The 20,569-nt window shown below is 48.2% G+C and overlaps 2 protein-coding genes across 2 annotated transcripts in view; one reads left to right on the top strand and one right to left on the bottom strand.

Annotated features, from left to right (window-relative positions):
* WDR3 (WD repeat domain 3) overlaps positions 1-20,569 on the bottom strand; it is a 418,951-nt gene that overhangs the window by 235,806 nt on the left and 162,576 nt on the right. The gene's annotated exons all lie outside the window — the stretch shown is intronic.
* SPAG17 (sperm associated antigen 17) overlaps positions 1-20,569 on the top strand; it is a 154,037-nt gene that overhangs the window by 46,275 nt on the left and 87,193 nt on the right. Inside the window, exons 14-20 of the mRNA XM_060236319.1 lie at positions 836-1,075; positions 7,900-7,961; positions 8,278-8,379; positions 11,807-11,961; positions 14,697-14,890; positions 15,488-15,493; positions 17,702-17,784. Coding sequence (XP_060092302.1) covers positions 836-1,075; positions 7,900-7,961; positions 8,278-8,379; positions 11,807-11,961; positions 14,697-14,890; positions 15,488-15,493; positions 17,702-17,784 — 842 coding nt within the window. The remainder of the gene's footprint in view (positions 1-835; positions 1,076-7,899; positions 7,962-8,277; positions 8,380-11,806; positions 11,962-14,696; positions 14,891-15,487; positions 15,494-17,701; positions 17,785-20,569) is intronic.

Raw genomic sequence — 20,569 nt, 5'->3', positions numbered from 1 at the left:
TTGACTTGTTTGTTTCTGTACCGCCCTTTTGTATAAATGCTGGAAAATGGTCAGGACTGGGAGGGGGGGAGTGCCCTGTTCAAATGTTGTCTCCGTTACGAAGTCACTGGATGGCCTTGGGAAAGCCCCCCTCCCCCTGCCTCCCTCTTTAGTACCTTACAAGGTGCCTTGACTTGGATAACCTGGACTAGCCCGATCTCGTCAGATCTCTGCTTCGGCGGGGAGGGTGCGATAGAAATAAATAAATCTCAGAAGCTAAGCAGGGTCGGCCCTGGCTAATATTTGGAAGGACAACCTCCAAGGAACACCAAGGTCAATACACAGAGGCAGGAAATAGCAAACCAACTCTGAAACGTCTCTTGCCTTTAACAAAACAGCTGTAGCTCGCCATCTAGTGGTGCATAATGCTAAAAGAACTAGAACATCTGGCTTCCAGAGTATCTTAGGATCTCCTGGCTATACTGTACACATTGCCACAGTGGAATGATGAAGATTTTCATCTGTCTGTTTTACACGTTTTGATTATTTTCCTTTTTTGTTTTGGTGGGGAAAAATATTAAAAAGTTTGTCAAATCTTAGAGTTCAGCAAAATTCTCACAGGGGGTTTGAACAATGGAGCCCAGAAGCAAGTATTTGGGGGTGGGGGAGGGGATAAGAAAGAAAGGGCACAATAAAATTTAGAGGTTCCGAAGCTGCACTCCTGTGAGCTCCTGACCAAAATGAGGTGTGATGAAAACCATCTCAGTCGTAGTCTTGGCAAGAGCGCCACAGATTAATACGAGGAAGATACGTTAAATAAGGACAGTTTTCTCTCGGTGCCTCGATTTTCCTGCAGAGCAGCTGAACTGGACCGAAGTAGAGCGAGCTTTTAAAATATTCACTTTCGAAAGTCTGAGGCTGACAGGAGTCGATGACACTGGGCAGCTGGAAGGTTCCGGCAAAATGCTCGGCGGAGATTTCGAGGTGCCTTACATCCCGTGGGATAATCCTGTGAGGTTTGCTAAGCAACTGAGAGAGCAGGGCAGCAGCCGCAGCAGCAGGCGAATGTCGATGAGGAGTGAACGGAGCAAATCAGGTGATGTGCTTTCAGTTGTACTTACCGTAATTTAATTGTAAATTAATTTGTGATTTATGCCCCGCCCTATCCCGCTAGGCAGGCTCAGGGCGGCTTACAACATTAAAACATTGCAGTAACGATAAATAAAACATTTAATTAAATGCACCGAATTTAAAATCTCTCATCAACGTAATACATAAAATAGAGGGTCACAACTCCAACAATAACACAGACAGAAGCCACCGAAATACTTCGCAGAAATACACAACCAACTCTCCATGTGCTATCAATTCAATAGAAATGTATTTAAATATAACTTAATTCCCAAATTCGGAGAGCCGGTTTGGTGTCGGAGAGCCGGTTTGGTGTAGTGGTTAAGTGTGCGGACTCTTATCTGGGAGAACCGGGTTTGATTCCCCACTCCTCCACTTGCACCTGCTAGCATGGCCTTGGGTCAGCCATAGCTCTGGCAGAGGTTGTCCTTGAAAGGGCAGCTGCTGTGAGAGCCCTCTCCAGCCCCACCCACCTCACAGGGTGTCTGTTGTGGGGGAGGAAGGTAAAGGAGATTGTGAGCTGCTCTGAGACTCTGTCCTTGAAAGGGCAGCTGCTGTGAGAGCCCTCTCCAGCCCCACCCACCTCACAGGGTGTCTGTTGCAGGGGAGGAAGGGAAAGGAGATTGTAGGCCATTCTGAGACTCTGTCCTTGAAAGGGCAGCTGCTGTGAGAGCCCTCTCCAGCCCCACCCACCTCACAGGGTGTCTGTTGTGGGGGAGGAAGGGAAAGGAGATTGTAGGCCATTCTGAGACTCTGTCCTTGAAAGGGCAGCTGCTGTGAGAGCCCTCTCCAGCCCCACCCACCTCACAGGGTGTCTGTTGCAGGGGAGGAAGGGAAAGGAGATTGTAGGCCATTCTGAGACTCTGTCCTTGAAAGGGCAGCTGCTGTGAGAGCCCTCTCCAGCCCCACCCACCTCACAGGGTGTCTGTTGTGGGGGAGGAAGGGAAAGGAGATTGTAGGCCATTCTGAGACTCTGTCCTTGAAAGGGCAGCTGCTGTGAGAGCCCTCTCCAGCCCCACCCACCTCACAGGGTGTCTGTTGCAGGGGAGGAAGGGAAAGGAGATTGTAGGCCATTCTGAGACTCTGTCCTTGAAAGGGCAGCTGCTGTGAGAGCCCTCTCCAGCCCCACCCACCTCACAGGGTGACTGTTGTGGGGGAGGAAGGTAAAGGAGATTGTGAGCCGCTCTGAGACTCTTCGGAGTGGAGGGCGGGATATAAATCCAATATCTTCTTCTTCTTCTTCAAACATAACAGCGAACCTCACCATCTATCACAGTAAAGCATAATAATAGAAAGAATACAAAAGGTAAGCCATGTCAGTTGCTCGTTGCAGTCACCGTCCAAATAGTGCAAGAATGCCAAAGTCTCATATATTTCCTTGCAGAGAGTCCAAATAGTCCAACGGCAGGCCGGTCCAGTTATGGAAACCGTTTCCATACGAAATAGTTCTTCTCGGGACCATTTCTGTTTTTTAAACAACATTCAGCTGGCCCAGTAGTGCCAAAATTCATTGTAACGATCAATTGTACTTCGGCAGGCTCTTGTAAAAAAGCATGAAAAGACTGAGCTGGATCCCAGGAATCCGTTCCGTTAGCAGTGGCATCTCCCTCCAGCACAGGGAGCCCGGATGCAACGGGTTCATCGAGGTTCCTTGCACGGGAGGAGAGTGTTGCCGCTAGCAGAACGGATCCCGAAGATCCAACCCATTTTGTTGAGTTACTCGTGCAAGTTTGATACATCCTGAAATAAGGACTGGAAAGGCGCAAGACAAAAGAATCGCCATGCTTTGGCAAACTGATGCGTCTTCCAGTGCCAAACCCACCCATTGTTACCCTTTATTCCTGTCTGAAGTGGTGAATGGTGTTTTCACCCTCCCGCTGGGAGAACCTCAGCTGTGAGAAGGGGCAGAACCTCTGATATGGCTTTGCACAGGGCTTTTTTTGGGAGCAGGAGCTCCTTTGCATATTAGGCCGCACCCCCCCCCCTCCTGATACAGCCAATCCTCCCACGAGCTTACAGGGCTCTTCTTACGGGGCCTATTGTCAGCTCCTGGAGGACTGGCTGCATCAGGGGGGCGTGGCCTAATATACAAAGGAGTTCCTGCAACAAAAAAGCCATGGCTTTGCATGCCCAGGCACGAGGGATTTTGAAAAAGCTCAGAGGGCAAAAAGCTGGGTAGTGTTGCCAAGAAGAGGCGGCAGAGGCAGGTGTGTTGGTTCAGCAAGGATTGTGAGGCTAGGGGGTTGAGCACAAAGAAGAGCTGAAAGCAGGATGGTGGAGTAAGGAGCATGTCTGCAGTTTGGGTGGCAGCGTTACTCAAAGAGTCAGTATCCTGTTTAATTGGGGAAATTAGCTTAAGGAGGCAGAGTGAGAGGCGGGTAATTGGGATCTCCACCAATGTGTACCAGGACTTTTCCCCTTTAAGAGAACTTTCAAACAGAAAGCCCTTTTATTAAAGGAGAAATTAAAGGGCAAAACACGCATAGCAGAACAAATGTTGAGTCCAGTGGCACCTTTAAGACCAAGGCCGGCCCGTTCACTAGGCAGGCCTAGGTGGCTGCCTAGGACACAGGCCAGGGGAGGGCGCAGGGTTGGGCCTCCCTCCCGTTTCTGCCTCCAGAGCGATTCATATCTCAGCAATTCATATCTGAGCGATTCAAGCTCAGATAAAATATATACCGCAAGTTAGAAAAGGCACAAATAGGTATAAGAAAAGGCCTGCATGGTTAACAAACAAAGTTACAGAAGCTGTAAAAGATAAGAAGGATTCCTTTAAGCGGTGGAAAGCTAGTCCAAATGAGATTAATAAAAGGGAACACAGGCTGTGGCAAAACAAATGCAAGACTGTGATCAGGCAGGCAAAAAGGGACCATGAGGAGCATATTGCAACAACAATAAAAGACCAACAATAAAAATTTCATCAAATATATTAGAAGCAGGAAACCAGCCAGGGAGGCAGTGGGGCCCTTGGATGACCAAGGGGTAAAAGGATTACTGAAGGAAGATAGGGAAATGGCTGAGAAGCTGAATGCATTTTTTGCCTCAGTCTTCACTGTGGAAGATGAAAAGTGTTTGCCACTCCAGAACCGCTAATTTTGGAAGGGGTGTTGAAAGACCTGAGTCAGATTGAGGTGACAAGAGAAGAGGTCCTACAACTGATAGACAAATTAAAAACTAATAAGTCACCAGGTCCAGATGGCATACTTCCAAGAGTTCTGAAAGAACTCAAAGGTGAACTTGTGGATCTCCTGACAAAAATATGTAATCTTTCATTGAAATCTGCCTCCATTCCTGAGGACTGGAAGGTAGCAAATGTCACCCCCATCTTTAAAAAGGGTTCCAGATGAGATCCGGAAAATTACAGGCCAGTCAGTCTGACTTCAATACCGGAAAAGTTGGTAGAAACCATTATCAAGGACAGAATGGGTAGGCACATTGATGAACACAAGTTATTGAGGAATACTCAGCATGGGTTCTGTAAGGGAAGATCTTGCCTCACCAACCAGTTACAGTTCTTTGAGGGGGTGAACAAACATGTGGACAAAAGGGACCCAATAGATGTTGTTTACCTTGACATCCAAAAAGCTTTTGATAAAGTTCCTCATCAAAGGCTCCTTAGTAAGCTCGAGAGTCATGGAGTAAAAGGACAAGTCCTGTTGTGGATCAAAAACTGGCTAATAAATAGGAAACACAGAGTGAGTATAAATGGGCAATTTTCACAGTGGAAGACGGTTAGCAGTGGGGTGCCGCAGGGCTCAGTACTGGATCCATTCTCTTTTACTTGTTCATAAATGATTTGGAGTTGAGAGTAAGCAGTGAAGTGGCTACGTTTGCAGATGACACTAAATTCTTCAGGATGGTGAGAACCAGAGAGGATTGTGAGGCACTCCAAAGGGATCTGTTGAGACTGGGTGAGTGGGAGTCAACTTGGCAGATGAGGTTCATTGTGGCCAAGCGCAAAGTAATGCACATTGGGGCCAAAAATCCCAGCTACAAATACAAGTTGATGGGGTGTGAATTGGCAGAGACTGACCAAGAGAGAGATCTTGGGGTCATGGTAGATAACTCACTGAAAATGTTGAGACAGTTTGCGATTGCAATAAAAAAGGCCAACGCCATGCTGGGAATTATTAGGAAGGGAATTTAAAACAAATCAGCCAATATCATCATGCCCCTGTATAAATCGATGGTGCGGTCTCATTTGGAATACTGTGTACAATTCTGTTCACTGCACCTCAAAAAGGATGGTATAGCATTGGAAAAAGTGTAGAAAAGGGCAACTAGAATGATTAAAGGTTTGGAACACTTTCCCTATGAAGAAAGGTTAAAACGCTTGGGGCTCTTTAGCATGGAGAAATGTCGACTGCGGGGTGACATGATAGAGGTCTACAAGATTATTCATGGGATGGAGAAAGTAGAGAAAGAAGTACTTTTCTCCCTTTCTCACAATACAAGAACTCGTGGGCATTCAATGAAATTGCTGAGCAGTCGGGTTAGAACAGATAAAAGGAAGTACTTCTTCATCCAAAAGATGATTAACGTGGAATTCACTGCCACAAGAGGTGGTGGCGGCTACAAGCAAAACCAGCTTCAAGAGGGGTTTGGATCAAAATATGGAGCAGAGGTCCATCAGTGGCTATTAGCCACAGCATATCATTGGAACTGTCTGGGGCAGTGATGCTCTGTATTCTTGGTGCTTGGGTGGGGGGGCAAAGTGGAAGGGCTTCTAGCCTCACTTGTGAACCTCCTTTCTTTTTTGGGCCACTGTGTGACACAGAGCGTTGGACTGGATGGGCCATTGGCCTGATCCAACATGGCTTCTCTTACGTTCTCACGTCCTGAAGGAGAGGCCCCTGGGAGCCCAGAAATTCAGTTAGAGCCTGCCCCACCCCGATACCTTCCCCAGGCCCTGCATGTGCAAAGGTAAAGAGCGGGAAGGCACTTGTGTCACCACGTTGCTCCAGCTTCCGGAAGCTGGAGCAATGGTGCCACAACGCGTGCCCTCCCCACCCTCTGCCTTTGCCCGCGCAGGGGCGGCAGTGAGAGCAGCTGCGAAGACAGGGAGTGGGGGGGCGGTGGAGGGGTCACCGAGGGCTCACAGTGCCCTAGGGCCGCTCCTGTTTAAGGCCAACCAAGGTTTATTCAAGGCATGAGCTTCCACGTATCTAAAGAAGTGTGGGCGCACACGAAAGCTCGTACCTTGCATAAACTTTTGTTGGTCTTCAAGGTGCCCCTGGACTCAGAATGCAGTTTTATTCATCTAAGGCCAGGGGTGCCCACAGTGCCCTCGAGCCGCCTGTCTAGTTTTGTCTGGTAAAAAAAAAAAAAAAGTCTGTCCACCTTCACAGAAAGCGCAAAGTGTGAACCATTCAAAGATTTCAGGTTTTCACGGCTGGCAACATCATTAGGGTTTGTAGAACCTTTCGGGCTCAAGTGCCGTGTTCTACTGGAGAAAGTTTTCCTTCCAGACGTTTCGTTCTCAGCTGCGGAGAACATCCTCAGTGGCGTTGCAGCCGGAGCAGGCGCTCTGACCTTCTTGGCTGCTGTGCGTTGAGTGGGGCCAGGGCTGCTGGAGAGCTGCTGTTTCTAGGCTGGAGGGGGTGTGATGAAAGGGCAATCGGTTTGTGGATGTGCCCATTGTTTGGTGGGGCTTCCTGGAAGGGTGGTGATAAGGAAACTGGCTGTTGAATGTGACCATTGTTCTGTGTTAATTGCTGGGAGGGTTGGAAGGGGTGTGAAGATAAGGAAGATGGTTGTTGACTGTGCTGATTGTTCTGTGGAATTTGCTGGTTGTTCTTAGACTTTCTGCAATTTATAGTCTGTAGGGTGTTTTGCAGAGCTGGGTACCAAGATTGGTGGGTGAAAATGCCTTCTTCCTTTCTGTTAAAATTGTGCTGGTGTTTGTAAATCTCAATAGCTTCTCTGTGAACTTCTCTGTAAACTATTCATTTAGTTACTTCATTTATAGCCTGCCCTCCCCAGTGGGGACCCAAAGCGTCTCGCGTCATTCTCCTCTCCTCCGTTTTCTCCTCGCAGCAACCCTGGGAGGTAGGATTAGGCCGAGAGTTTGTGACTGGCCCAGGGTCGCCCAGCGAGCTTCCGCAACAGAGTAGGGATTCGAACCGAGGTTCCCCAGATCAACACTTTAACCACTGCACGCGACTGGCTCTCCTTTCTGTATGGAAGTCTCTACAGGACATTCCACAAAAAGAAGAGCGCCCAGAGGAAGGGGCAACGCAGTCCTCTCAGGCACATGGAGACGACTCTTGAGGTGAGGCAGGATGGAGACTGTGCTGCTGGCATTTACATAGCGAGGACCAGTCAAGTCATAGAACCATAGAATCCTAGAGTTGGAAGAGACCTCCAGGGCCATCTAGTCCAACCCCTTGCACAATGCAGGAAACTCACATACAACTCCCCCTAAATTTACAGGATCTTCATCACTGTCAGATGGCCATCTAGCCTCTGTTTAAAAACCTCCAAGGAAGGAGAGCCCACCACCTCCCAAGGAAGCCTGTCCCACTGAGGAACCATTCTAACGATCAAGAAGTTCTTCCTAATGTTGAGCCGGAAACTCTTCTGGTTTAATTTCAACCCATTGGTTCTGGTCCTACCTTCTGGGGCCACAGAAAACAATTCCAAACCATCCTCTATATGACAGCTCTTCAAGTATTTGAAGATGGTGATCATATCACCTCTCAGCTGCCTCCTCTCCAGGCTAAAGTCGCAAGGTAACAGGCTTCAAAAACCTCTGAAAGCTCACTGTGTATTTTTATGTACCATTTCCAGGTGATACCGGAAGTGTCATGGATGGTTGTGAGAGCATTTTGTCTGGTTCCCATGGAAACAAGGTAAGAAGCTTACATGGGAGTGAAATATGTCTTGTGTCCGATAGGAGGACAGTGTCTGTAGAACTGTGTTGCATACAACTGGATTAGGGGCTGTTACGCAGAGGCAGGCAATGGTGAGCCACCTCTGAACATCTCTTGGTTTGAAAACCTTCCGGGGTCACCGGAAGTCATTTGATGGGACTTGATTCCGCCACCCCCCATTGTGCTTCTCAGGCCAGAAAAGTTTCTTTGGTTCTGGTCCGTGGCCTTCTTTCTGCTTAAAATGTTTGTTAGGCGCGATGCTAACCTGGTTTTCCCCGTTTGGGTGTCTCACAAGGGAATTCCAGAGGTAGAATTAGAAGACATACGGAAGACCCAACAGCGGTGTTTGAACGACTGGAGTTTCGCCGAACATTTTGAACCGCATATCCTTTTCCAGGTGCTTTTGAGCTGTTTCTTTCTGAAACTGGGCTTTGGCTCAAGTCAAACATTAAAACACGTCAGGTGTGTCGCTGGTTCTGATCTGCCCTTACAAGAGGATGCCCCAAAACCATTAGCTAAATTAATGAATGTACGGTACTGAATCTGAATTGTCTCCTAGTCACCAAAACAGGTGAGGGGGCTCCCTCTTCTGTCCATCTTGGATGCAGACATAGCTGCTCTTCAATGGAAGGGATGAAGGCAGGGGTGGAATTCTAGCAGGAACTCCTTTGCATATTAGGCCGCACACCCCTGATGTAGCCAACCCTCCAAGTGCTTACAAGGCTCTTTTTTTGTAAGCTCCAGGAGGATTGGCTACATCAGGGGGCTCCTGCTAGAATTCCATCCCTGGGCCATACACCCCTGATGTAGCCAATCCTCCTGGAGCTTCCAGGGCCTACTGTCAGCTCCAGGAGGATTGGCTACATCAGGGGGGCGTGGCCTAATATGCAAAGGAACTCCTGCTAGAATTTCACCCCTGGATGTAGGCAGCCACTTGTCTCTTTCAATTTTGCTTTCCTTCCACTCTTTTTTTTCCTCATAGAAAGCAGGGCACACCTGCCATAGTAGAAAGTTGTTCTCGTTTTACACGAGTGAGCAAGCCAAACATCTTCTAAAAAGAAGAGGGCGTAGCTCTTTAAGGCCCAAGAACAAATCCAAAGGTTTCCTTTTGAGAAAGGATGGACAGATTCCCATAGCTGCGTTCCATTTTTGTCAGCTGATAAGGAAGCCGACGCTTCAATCCTTTTTATTAATGGCCTTGTCTTACTAAAACTTAGCACTTAGCTAAGTTGTTTTTTTTTACTGTGTTATATATATGTTATATATATGTTACCGTGTTATATATATAAGAGCCCTGTGGCGCAGAGTAGTAAAGTTGCAGTGCTGCAGTCAGAGCCCTCTGCTCACGACCAGAGTTCGATCCCAGCAAAAGCTGGTTCAGGTAGCCGGCTCCAGGTCGACTCAGCCTTCCATCCTTCCGAGGTCGGTCAAATGAGGACCCAGCTTGCTGGGGGGAAAGTGTAGATGACTGGGGAAGGCAATGGCAAACCACCCCGTAAAAAGTCTGCTGTGAAAACGTTGTGAAAGCAACGTCACCCCAGACTCAAAAATGACTGCTACTTGCACAGGGGACTACCTTTACCTTTTATATATATATATATATATATATATATATATATATATATATATATATATATATATATATATATATATATATATATATATATATATATATATATATATATATATATATATATATATATATATATATATATATATATATATATATATATATATATATATATATATATATACACATACACACACACAGTGTATATATACAGTGTGTGTGTGTGTATATATATATATATATATATATACACACACAGTGTATATATACAGTGTGTGTGTGTATATATATATATAGAGAGAGAGAGCTCTTTTTCAAGCAGGAGCTCCTCTGCATATTAGGCCACGATCCCCTGATGTAGCCAATCCTCCAAGAGCTTAGAGGACTCTTAGTGCAGGGCCTACTGTAAGCTCCAGGAGGATTGGCTACATCAGGGGGGCGTGGCCTAAAATGCAGAGTTGCTCCTGCTGGAATTCCATCCCTGGGCCACACACCCCTGATGTAGCCAATCCTCCAAGAGCTTAGAGGGCTCTTCGTACAGGGCCTACTGTAAGCTCCAGGAGGATTGGCTACATCAGGGGGGCGTGGCCTAAAATGCAGAGTTGCTCCTGCTAGAAAAAGAGCCATATATATATATATATATATATATATATATATATATATATATATATATATATATATATATATATAATGTGTCCTTATGCTGGCTGATCTTGGTGGGGTAGTTTTCAGAAAAGGCTTTGCTGAAGAAAGGAAAGTGAAGGAAGCCAAGTGGCTTGACAGGCAGAAAAGCAGAAGCTCTTTCAGGCCCACCAAGCAGCCTGGCTACAGGGGAGCAAGGCAGCTGGAAGCAAATGAGCAGCTTGCCAAGTTCTCAGGTGCTCTCAGGACTGGACTGTTTCACATTGGAGATAGAACCATAGAGTTGGAAGAGACCTCCAGGGTCATTTAATCCAATCCAATCCCCTCCCCCCTCCCACATCCCTGTTGTCCCCCTGCTCCATGCCCAGAAGATGAAGAAGAATTGCAGATTTATACCCCGCCTTTCTCTCCGAATCAGAGACTCAGAGTGGCTTACGATCTCCTATCTCTTCTCCCCCCACAACAGACACCCTGTGAGGAGGGTGGGGCTGAGAGGGCTCTCCCAGAAGCTGCCCTTTCAAGGACAACCCCTGCAATAGCTACAGCTGACCCAAGGCCATTCCAGCAGCTGCAAGTGGAGGAGTGGGGAATCAAGCCCAGTTCTCCCAGACAAGAGTCCGCACACTAAACCACTATACCAAACTGGCAAAAAACCTCTGGGATCCCTGACAAAACTGGCCTGGGGGAGCAATTGCTGCCTGACTCCAAAGTGGCGATCAGCATTTCCCTGGGCATGTAAGAAAGGGCCACAGCTAAGCCCTGATGCAACCCTTCCTGCCCTCCTTCTCATGAACTGCCTAATTCACAGACTCAGCATTGCTGTCAGATGCCCATCCAGTCTCTGTTGAAAAACCTCCAAGGAAGGAGAGCCCACCCCGCTCCCGAGGAAGCCTGTTCTACTGAGGAACTGCACCGGCTGTCAGGAAGTTCTTCCTAATGCTTATCCAGAAAGTCTTCTGATTTAATTCCAACCCATTGGCTCTGGTCTGACCTTCTGTGAGAAGGCTCTCCCTGTGATTGAACGCTCCTCCGTGGTGGGGGGGAGGGGCATCCACATAGGAAACCAGCAGGGGATATTTTTGAGCAGGAACGCACAGGAACACAGTTCCAGCTGGCTTGCTGTCAGGGGGTGTGACCTAATATGCAAACGAGTTCCTGCCGGGCCTTTTCTTTTTAAAAGCCTGGCAAAAAACGATGGTAATGTCGGGGGCGTGTGACCTGAGATGCAAACGAGTTCCTGCTGGGATTTTTTCTTTTTAAAAGCCCCGTGAGAAACAATGGTGATGTCAGGGGTGTGGCTTAATATGCAGGGGGTGGCTTAATATGCAAATGAGTTTTCGCTGGGCTTTTTCTACAAAAAAAGCATACTACTGGGGGAGCTGACTAAGGTACACCCCTGCAACCCGACATGCTAGTTTTCAGTGTAGAAGGCATTCTTTGGCCAAGAAAAACCCCCTACAACACTGAGTCATGTGAGCCCCCACCAGAAGTCACACCCTGTCATATGTCGTCATCATAGTAGCAGTGCTACCAGTATTGGCATCACCTCTGTAACCGTGCCCTTAGCAACAGCTGGGTTATGATCCTTTTCATTTTCCTGTCTCGTGTTCAGGTCCTTCACAACGCGACCCAGAATTACCGGTGCATCGACTCTTATTACCACACTCAAGATAACTCCTTGCTGTTAGTCCTCCATAATCCCATGAACCGCCGTCTTCAATTTCAGGAGACCTGGCAGGTGGCGTTGTACTCCGACGTTGGTTTCAGGTAAAAGGTTTCTCCGCGAGTGCCTCCAAATGCTGTGGGACCTTGGAGAAGCGAAACATACCCCATGATTAAGGGGATGGGTGTCATGTTCTCAAGGTACAGGCAGGCGGGAGTCCAAAGCCAGTCCAAGGTCAAAGTCCAGGAAGTCAAGCAGGGGCCAAGTCACCAAAGCAAAATCGCAAACTGGAATCAGAAGTCAGTGTCCAAAAGCCAAAGGGTCAGGGTGCCCAGGAATTCAAGCAGGTCAGGATCTGGAATCAGGAAGGAGCATGGATGCAAGCCAGAGAATCGACTTGTTGCTTCCATGAGGTTACCAGGTCCTGGGTGGGAGTTATATGGGAGCCTCAATCAGCCTGCTCCCTGGGTGGCAGCGACTCTGCTAGAACTCAGGGCCGAGAGATCTGAAACCTCGGCGTGCCTCATGTCTTCGCTCTGAAAGTTCTTTCCGGAGCCTGCTTCGAACTCTTGAGATGGGAGGGGGAGCGCTTGGAGGAGATTGATTGTCAACAACTGGCACTGGTGCCTGGAATGTGGGGAGAATGATTGATGGGCCAGCTGCTGGTTGTTCAGCTGAAGAGCTGGTTGGCAACTCTTCCAGGTCTGTTAAGCCTTCCAGCTCCCCCTTGTCAGGGCTCATGACAATGGAAATGAATGATGATTGACTTGTGAAGATGTCGGTGTGCTGACTGGTGCACAGCGGAGGTTGCGCTTGGCCAAACGTGGCAGAGGAAAGCAAAGGGGCAGTGCCACTGCCAGCTTCTTGGCGCTTGCCTCAGACCCTGCCGGTGGCTGCGCGAGTCCCAGAGGGCGACAAAGGGCATAAGCTCTGGTGCTACACCTATTTCAATAGCAACATATGGTATCTGGAAGACTTTATTTATTTATTTATTTATTACTTTTCATTTATATCCCGCCCTCTCCGCAAGCGGACTCAGGGCGGCTTACAACATTATAAAACAATTAATCCGATAAAACATATAAAACCATAATTTACATATCAACTTTAAAACCATTCTATAGCGCTATTTCAATCCAGTATAGGCGGTATTGACTTCTTAACTATGATCAGACCCACCGGTGTCCGGTGGCAGCCCTTTTTCAGTTAGACCACAAAAGCCTGTTTAAACAGTTCGGTCTTACAGGCCCTGCGGAACACAGATAAATCCCGCAGGGCCCTTATAGCTTCTGGGAGGGTGTTCCAAAGTTCTGGCGCTGCCACCGAAAAAGCCCTGGATCTCGTTACACATAGCTTGGCTTCTCTTGGGCCAGGGGCGGACAACAGATTTTTGGTCCCTGATCGCAGTGCTCTCTGGGGGATATATGGGGAAAGGCGGTCCCGTAGAAATGCAGGTCCCTGACCATAGAGGGCTTTAAAGGTTAATACCAACACCTTGAAGCGAACTCAGAATACAACAGGCAACCAGTGCAGCTCTCTCAGCATTGGCTGATTGTGCTCCCGTCGCGACAGCCCCATTAGCAGCCGTGCCGCAGCGTTCTGCACTAGCTGTAGTCTCCGGGTTAGTGTCAAGGGTAGCCCCATGTAGAGAGCATTACAGTGATCTATTCTTGAGGTGACCGTAGCATGGATTACTGTCGCTAAGTCGTTGCGCTCCAGGTAAGGGGCCAGCTGCCGCGCTTACCGAAGATGAAAAAAGGCAGATCGAGTTCAGTTACCATATCTGGTTATGACAGTTTCTGAACAATTCAAGAAGGTGGGTATGGGTAATGACATACTTTAAGGGGAGCCCTGCTGGATAAGACCAGGTCACTGTCTCATCTAGCAACCTATTTCCGACAGTGACAAGCCTAGGGTTGCCGGACAGCAGTGTTCCCTCTAAGCTCACGCTAGCTCTCAGATCTTTAGCCTCCAGCTCACACGTTTTTGTCTCAGCTCAGGAAGGATGACCCCAGAGCACACTAGTTGATGCAGCAGCTCGCAACTTTAATGCCAGTAGCTCACAAAGTAGAATTTTTTGCTCACAAGACTCTGCGGCTTAGAGGGAACGTTGCCGGACAGAAGACCTTACCGGTGGTGGGTCCCTGTCCGGCGATGTGATTGAATTGAAAACAAATCAGCCCCTATCATCACGCCCCTGTATTGACTGATGATGCAGCCTCATTTGGAGTACTGAATACAATCCTGGTCCCCGCACCTCCAAAAGGATATTATAGCTTTGGGAAAATGCAGAAAAGGGCAACGAGAATGATTCAAGGGTGGGAACACTTCCCCTATGAAGAAAGGTTGAAACGCTCGGGGCTCTTTAGCTTGGAGCAACGTCGACTGCAGGGTGACATGATAGAGGTTTACAAGATGATGCATGGGACGGAGAAAGTCGAGAAGTCCTTTTCTCCCTTCCTCACAATACGAGAACTCGTGGACACTCGATAAAACTGAGCGAAGAAGTGCTTGCTCGACCACTCAGCGATTTCATTGTCGCCGCAAGTTCTCGTATCGGGAGAATGATCTATTGTATCGGGAGAGCGATATGCGCTGCTGCTCTGAACTCCTTGCACAGAAGGTGGAGCACAAACGGACCACTCAGATAGATCTGCGCAGATGCTGTCTGAATACCTATCACACTGGAAATGTACTTCATAGCATCGATAAGGGGGGGTGGAATTATAACAAAAAATGTAAGTCATAGAATGATAACAAAAAGTTTACTATGTCTGCGTGGAGTGTCATTCTTGATGACAGGGAAAACTTAATTCCCTCCCCTCCCCCCCCCCCCCAGGAATTATTTGGAATTAGTAGCTGACTCTATTCGCAAGTGGATGCTTCAAGAAGAAGTCAAATACCAGGAAGAAAAATTGGCGAAGGAGCTGGAAGCCCTTAGGTTGGCTAAAGAGTTGGCAGAAAAACCTCCAGTTGAAGTCAAGTCTCCGCCACCCGGAAGGAAAGGTTCTGCCGCTTCCAAGAAAAGCAAAGGTAGGCCCCTTGCTTATTTCTGTTCTCATCGTGTATCATCGTATAGCACAGTTCTGTGAGATGCACTCCAGGAAGCAGTGTGGAGGAGAGAACATTTTCCCCTCAAGACAAACACCGTACTTGTAATCTCAAAGGAAGAAGTTGGGTTGGACCGGCGCAGTTGTTACTAGCAGGGGCACTTTGCCTGACATCAGCTGTCACACTAACAACAACAACAAAAACCCCCGAGATTTTTGTAGAAGCCTTCTGGGAACATGTAGGGTGCATTCACACAACGCTACCTAATCCGTTTTACATCCGGATTTTTACTGTGTAAGAATAGCAAAAAATCCGGATGTTAAAACGCATCGTCTAGTGTAATGTGAATGCGCTAGTAGTGTGCTTTCCAAGCCCTAATCCCTGCATTCACAGAAAGATTGTCTCTCTTTGACCGAATCTTTTAACTGTTGGAGTGTGTGACGCAGCATACCTGCAAAGTGTGTGGGGGATGTGTGTGCTACATCACTGTAGAGGAATATAAGTGTTATCTCCTTGGATAGAATTCCTCTCTGCCCTCTGACCCCTTCTCCCTCTTTCTTCACATGGCCTTCCATGGAGACACATGTCTCTGTGTGTCTTTCTTTTAGATACAGTGCCCTCATACCCCCATACACTTGATGCCAGACAAGCTGACCATTTGTGATCGGGAAAGTACGCTGTAGGTTAGGCTCCTTTTCTCTTTTTTCCACTGCAACCTGAATGTGAACTGGGATCTGTTTAAATAAATGTGAGTTTACCTATTTTGCAATGTACTTCTTGGAAGATTCATTTACTGCACTCAGTATCGTGCTTCTACAGGCCTGCCAGGTCCTATCTTGCAGCCAGCATGGAAGTGACATTATCACATCTTTTGGAGGGGAGATGACACTCCAGGTTTTGGGCAAAACTCTGCAGTTTGTAGCTGATTTTACCGTAGAGTTTTGCCCCCAAACTAGCACGACGTCAGTGATAATGCTGTCACTTCCTGTTGACATTGTCACATCACCTTTAGGGCCAGTTGGGGGTGGGATTTCCCCGCACCGGCCAGCTGACTGGTGGCCAGGAATTGCCTCACCCCCCCTCCCCCCGCCGATGAGGATCTGGCAACCCTACGCTTCTGTGACTGGGCAAACTGCTATATTAACCAAATATCCCAATATTAATGTCACACAGTTCTGTCACACGGATATTAGAGCCTGTTTGAGTCTTTAAAAATCAGAGAACCTCTAGTGGCCAGTTTGGTGTGGTGGTTAAGTGTGCAGACTCTTATCTGGGAGAACCGGGTTTGATTCCCCACTTCTCCTCTTACAGCTGCTGGGATGGCCTTGGGTCAGCCATAGCTGTCTTATCTGGGAGAACCGGATTTGATTCCCCACTCCTCCACTTGCAGCTGCTGGAATGGCCTTGGGTCAGCCATAGCTCTCTTATCTGGGAGAACCGGGTTTGATTCCCCACTCCTCCACTTGCAGCTGCTGGAATGGCCTTGGGTCAGCCATAGGTCTCTTATCTGGGAGAACCGGGTTTGATTCCCCACTCCTCCACTTGCAGCTGCTGGAATGGCCTTGGGTCAGCCATAGCTCTCTTATCTGAGAGAACCGGGTTTGATTCCCTACTCCTCCACTTGCAGCTGCTGGAATGGCCTTGGGTCAGCCATAGCTATCGCAGGAGTTGTCCTTGAAAGGGCAGCTGCAGTGAGAGTCCTCTCAGCCACATCCACCTCACAGGGTGTCTGTTGTGGGGGAGGAAGGGAAAGGAGATTGTGAGCCGCTCTGAGACACTGAGATTCGGAGTGGAGGGTGGGGTATAAGTCCAATATCATCATCATCATCATCCTGGAATTAGAAGTGATCTCCAGACAACAGAAGTCATTTGCTGTAGAGGAAGTAGTAGCTTTGCAGGATGGACTCTGTGACATCACTTCCCATCTAAGCTCCCTACCCTCCCCAACCTCTGTTTTCCATAGGAAATGCCCCCAAATGTCTTGGAATTTCTCAAGGTGGAGTTGGCAACTATAGGTAGAACCTTGAAAGCGTGTCTACACTGGGCTTTGTATTAGGTAGACAGCGTGTTAACCCCCAGGCACAATCTAATCTTCAAAAAAGGGAAAGGTTTTTATTATGAAGGGTAAATCAGAAATGAAGTTTTAAAAGGCAGAAAACAGAAGGCAAAAGGTAACAAAACAGGAGAGAAAATAATGCAATGTGTTAATCGATGCCAGGCATAATTCCAGAAACGGTTCTAAGAAATATGCTTCGTGATAAGGAAGTGAATTAAGGGATAGGAAGATGCAAGCTTTCGATAGGTTGTTTGGCATGAGTGCAAGAATATTAGTAGTCTATCCATACTTCCTGAAAAACAGATTTTGAGCCCAGGGTCACCTGTAAGACCAACAAAAGTTTATTCAAGGTACCTTGAATAAACTTTTTATGGTTTTAAAGGTGACCCTGAACCAGGTTTCTCTCTAAGCTGAGTTAGTGTGAGCCAGGTCACAGTTTTTTAGCCTCTGGCTTACATGTTTTTGCCTCGGCCCCAGAGCACACTCATTCATGCAGCAGCTCTCAACTTTAATGCCAGTAGCTCACAAAGTAGAATTTTTGCTGACAAGACTCCACAGCTTAGAGGGAGCATTGCCCTGGACTCAAAATCCGTTCTACTGCTTTAGACCAACACAGCTGCCCACTTGGATCATACTTCCTGAAGTCTGGCAATGTAAAATCCTTTTGCCGACCCAGGCTTCACTTTCTGTTGCCTGTTTTTCAATCTCCTTTATTCTTTCTTCACTTCTCAAAGGAGCCAAAAGTAAAGCAGAAGTTTCCCCAGAGCCTCCCCCGCCGGAGAAAGAAAAAAGCATTTTTGTCAGAGACGACTCTCTCAAGGTAACCCGAGAAGAGCCCTAAATTTCACTAATTCTGCAAAACACGTTCCTCTAGGGCATCTTGTGTATTTGGTACCTAAGCAGATGTCTAGATCAAGACTCCTTCAGTGGCAACATCAGCATGAGGACCTGTTAAAAGAACAGTGCTTACATAGCTACGTGCACAGAGGGACCCCTGATGATTTCCATTGCAGCCTCTATAGAATGGACAAAACCCAGTTCTCAGCGGAGACCCCAGATGCCTTTTCTGAAATAAGGAGGGTAGAGATGAGGTGATAAACAGCAAGCACACCAGTGTTGCAACAGGCTTTCCTAAGAAAGGGGGGTGGCACCAGAGACATGTGCATTTAGATCTGGTCAGTGCAATAAACGACACCAGCCACAGTGCCGTGACTAGGTCCAGGCAAGGGCTTTTTGTGCAGCAGGAACTCCTTTGCATATTAGGCCACACACCCCTGATGTAGCCAATCCTGCTGGAGCTTACAGTAGGCCCTGTACGAAGAGCCCTGTAAGCTCTTAGGGGATTGGCTACATCAGGGGCGTGTGGCCCAGGGATGGAATTCTAGCAGGAGCAACTCTGCATTTTAGGCCACGCCCCCCTGACATAGCCAATCCTGCTGGAGCTTACAGTAGGCCCTGTACGAAGAGCCCTGTAAGCTCTTAGGGGATTGGCTACATCAGGGGCGTGTGGCCCAGGGATGGAATTCTAGCAGGAGCAACTCTGCATTTTAGGCCACGCCCCCCTGATGTAGCCAATCCTCCTGGAGCTTACAGTAGGCCCTGCACTAAGAGTCCTCTAAGCTCTTGGAGGATTGGCTACATCAGGGGCGTGTGGCCCAGGAATGGAATTCTAGCAGGAGCAACTCTGCATGTTAGGCCACACACCCCTAATGTAGCCAATCCTCCTGGAGCTTACAGTAGGCCCTGTACGAAGAGCCCTCTAAGCTCTCGAAGTATTGGCTACATCAGGGGTGTGTGGCCCAGGGATGGCATTCTAGCAGGAGCAACTCTGCATTTTAGGCCACGCCCCCTGATGTAGCCAATTCTGCTGGAGCTTACAGTAGGCCCTGTACGAAGAGCCCTGTAAGCTCTTGGATGATTGGCTACATCAGGAGCATGTGGCCTAATATGCAAAGGAGATCCTGCTACAAAAAAAAGCCCTGCCAGGCGTAATGATAAAATCACAGCCAAGACCCCCCCCCCCCCTATACACACACACACACACACAAACACACATACAATTCTTTGTTCTGCAGATTTATGTATTTACTTGATTTGTACCCGGCCTTCCTTCTCCTCTCCTCCACTTTATCCTGTGAGGAAGGCTGAGAAAGGAGGACTGGCCCAAGGATGCTCAGTGAGTTTCCATGGCAAAGGCCACCGAATCAGTGAAGAATCCCACCCTATCCAACTGTGCCCAGCGGTGGGCTATTTTTCATTTTCTTTTGAAGTTCACCGTCTTCCTCGTATTAGGCCAAATTATGTATTAGGCCAAATTATGTTAATCTCAGAGGCCTCGGTGTTTTTTTTCTGCAACGAACTAATGTGGGCACTGGACTTTACCTGAATACAACTAAAATATGCAGTTTCCATTCAGTCAGGGCCGGCCCTGCCACTAGGCGGATTAGGCATTCGCGTACGGCACTGGGCCAGGGGGGCACTGAATCGGGTGCTTCCCCCCCCCACAGTGCCATAGGCAAATGTCCAGTTGCCCAGCGGCCGGTTGCTTTGCTTCATCTCCCTTCCAATTGGAGGCAAAGCGAAGCCAGCAGTAGCACACCAATCGGAAAGGAGGCAAATTGAAGCCAGCCGGTTGCTGCATCGCAGTTGGAAGGGAGGTGAAGCAAAGCCAGCAGTAGCACACCAATCAGAAAGGAGGGGAATTGAAGCCAACCAGTTGGTGCATCGCTGCTGGCTTGGAAGGGAGCTGGGAAAGCGAAGCCAGTGGGCTGGTGCAGAACTGCTGGCTTTGCTCCACCCCCCTTCCAATTGGAAGGAGAGGGGTGGCAGGCAGCGGGTCTGCCTAGGGCACTGCGCACCCTAGGGCCAGCCCTGCATTCAGTCGTGCTTCAACAGGAATGCTTATCGTGCACTGAATCCAGTGGGAAATTTCCACAAACGGAAGGGGGTTTTATGTCATCCCCTCCCTTCCCATTTTAGACTTTTGACCTCCCCTTGTGCTGTTAATGGATTTTGGTGCAGTGGTGAGGTGTGCGGACTCTTATCTGGGAGAACCGGGTTTGATCCCCCACTCCTTCACACGCAACTGCTGGAAAGTGCAGGTTCTTTCAGAGCTCTCAGCCCCACCTCTCTCACAGGGTGCCTGTTGCGAGGAGGAGAAGGGAATGGAGATTGGAAACCACTCTGAGACTCCTTTGGATAGTGAAGAGTGGGGTATAAATCCGATCTCCTCTCCTCTTCTTTTCTTCTTCTCCAGGAGTGCTATTTCGGACCGCAGCAGGAGAGGACAAAAGAAGTCCCACTCTGCTGACAACGATTCCCATCCTTTAGTAGAGATTTTCCATGGGATCCAAGACCATTCTATTTTCTGAAACTAATAACATTCATGGGCCCCAATGTGTAAGGTGCTTAAAAAAAAAAGGAAAACTTTTAAACAGAACCGTGAGGTATAGAACCCTCAAAGCAGCAATTAGAGAGCCGGTTTGGTGTAGTGGTTTAGTGTGCAGACTCTTATCTGGGAGAGCCAGGTTTGAGTCCCCACTCCTCCACTTGCAGCTGCTGGAATGGCCTTGGGTCAGTCATAGCTCTGGCAGAGGTTGTCCTTG

Source organism: Heteronotia binoei, chromosome 4, assembly GCF_032191835.1.
Source record: "Heteronotia binoei isolate CCM8104 ecotype False Entrance Well chromosome 4, APGP_CSIRO_Hbin_v1, whole genome shotgun sequence".
Lineage (NCBI taxonomy): Eukaryota > Metazoa > Chordata > Lepidosauria > Squamata > Gekkonidae > Heteronotia > Heteronotia binoei.
This window is presented reverse-complemented; position numbering and strand designations above follow the sequence as displayed.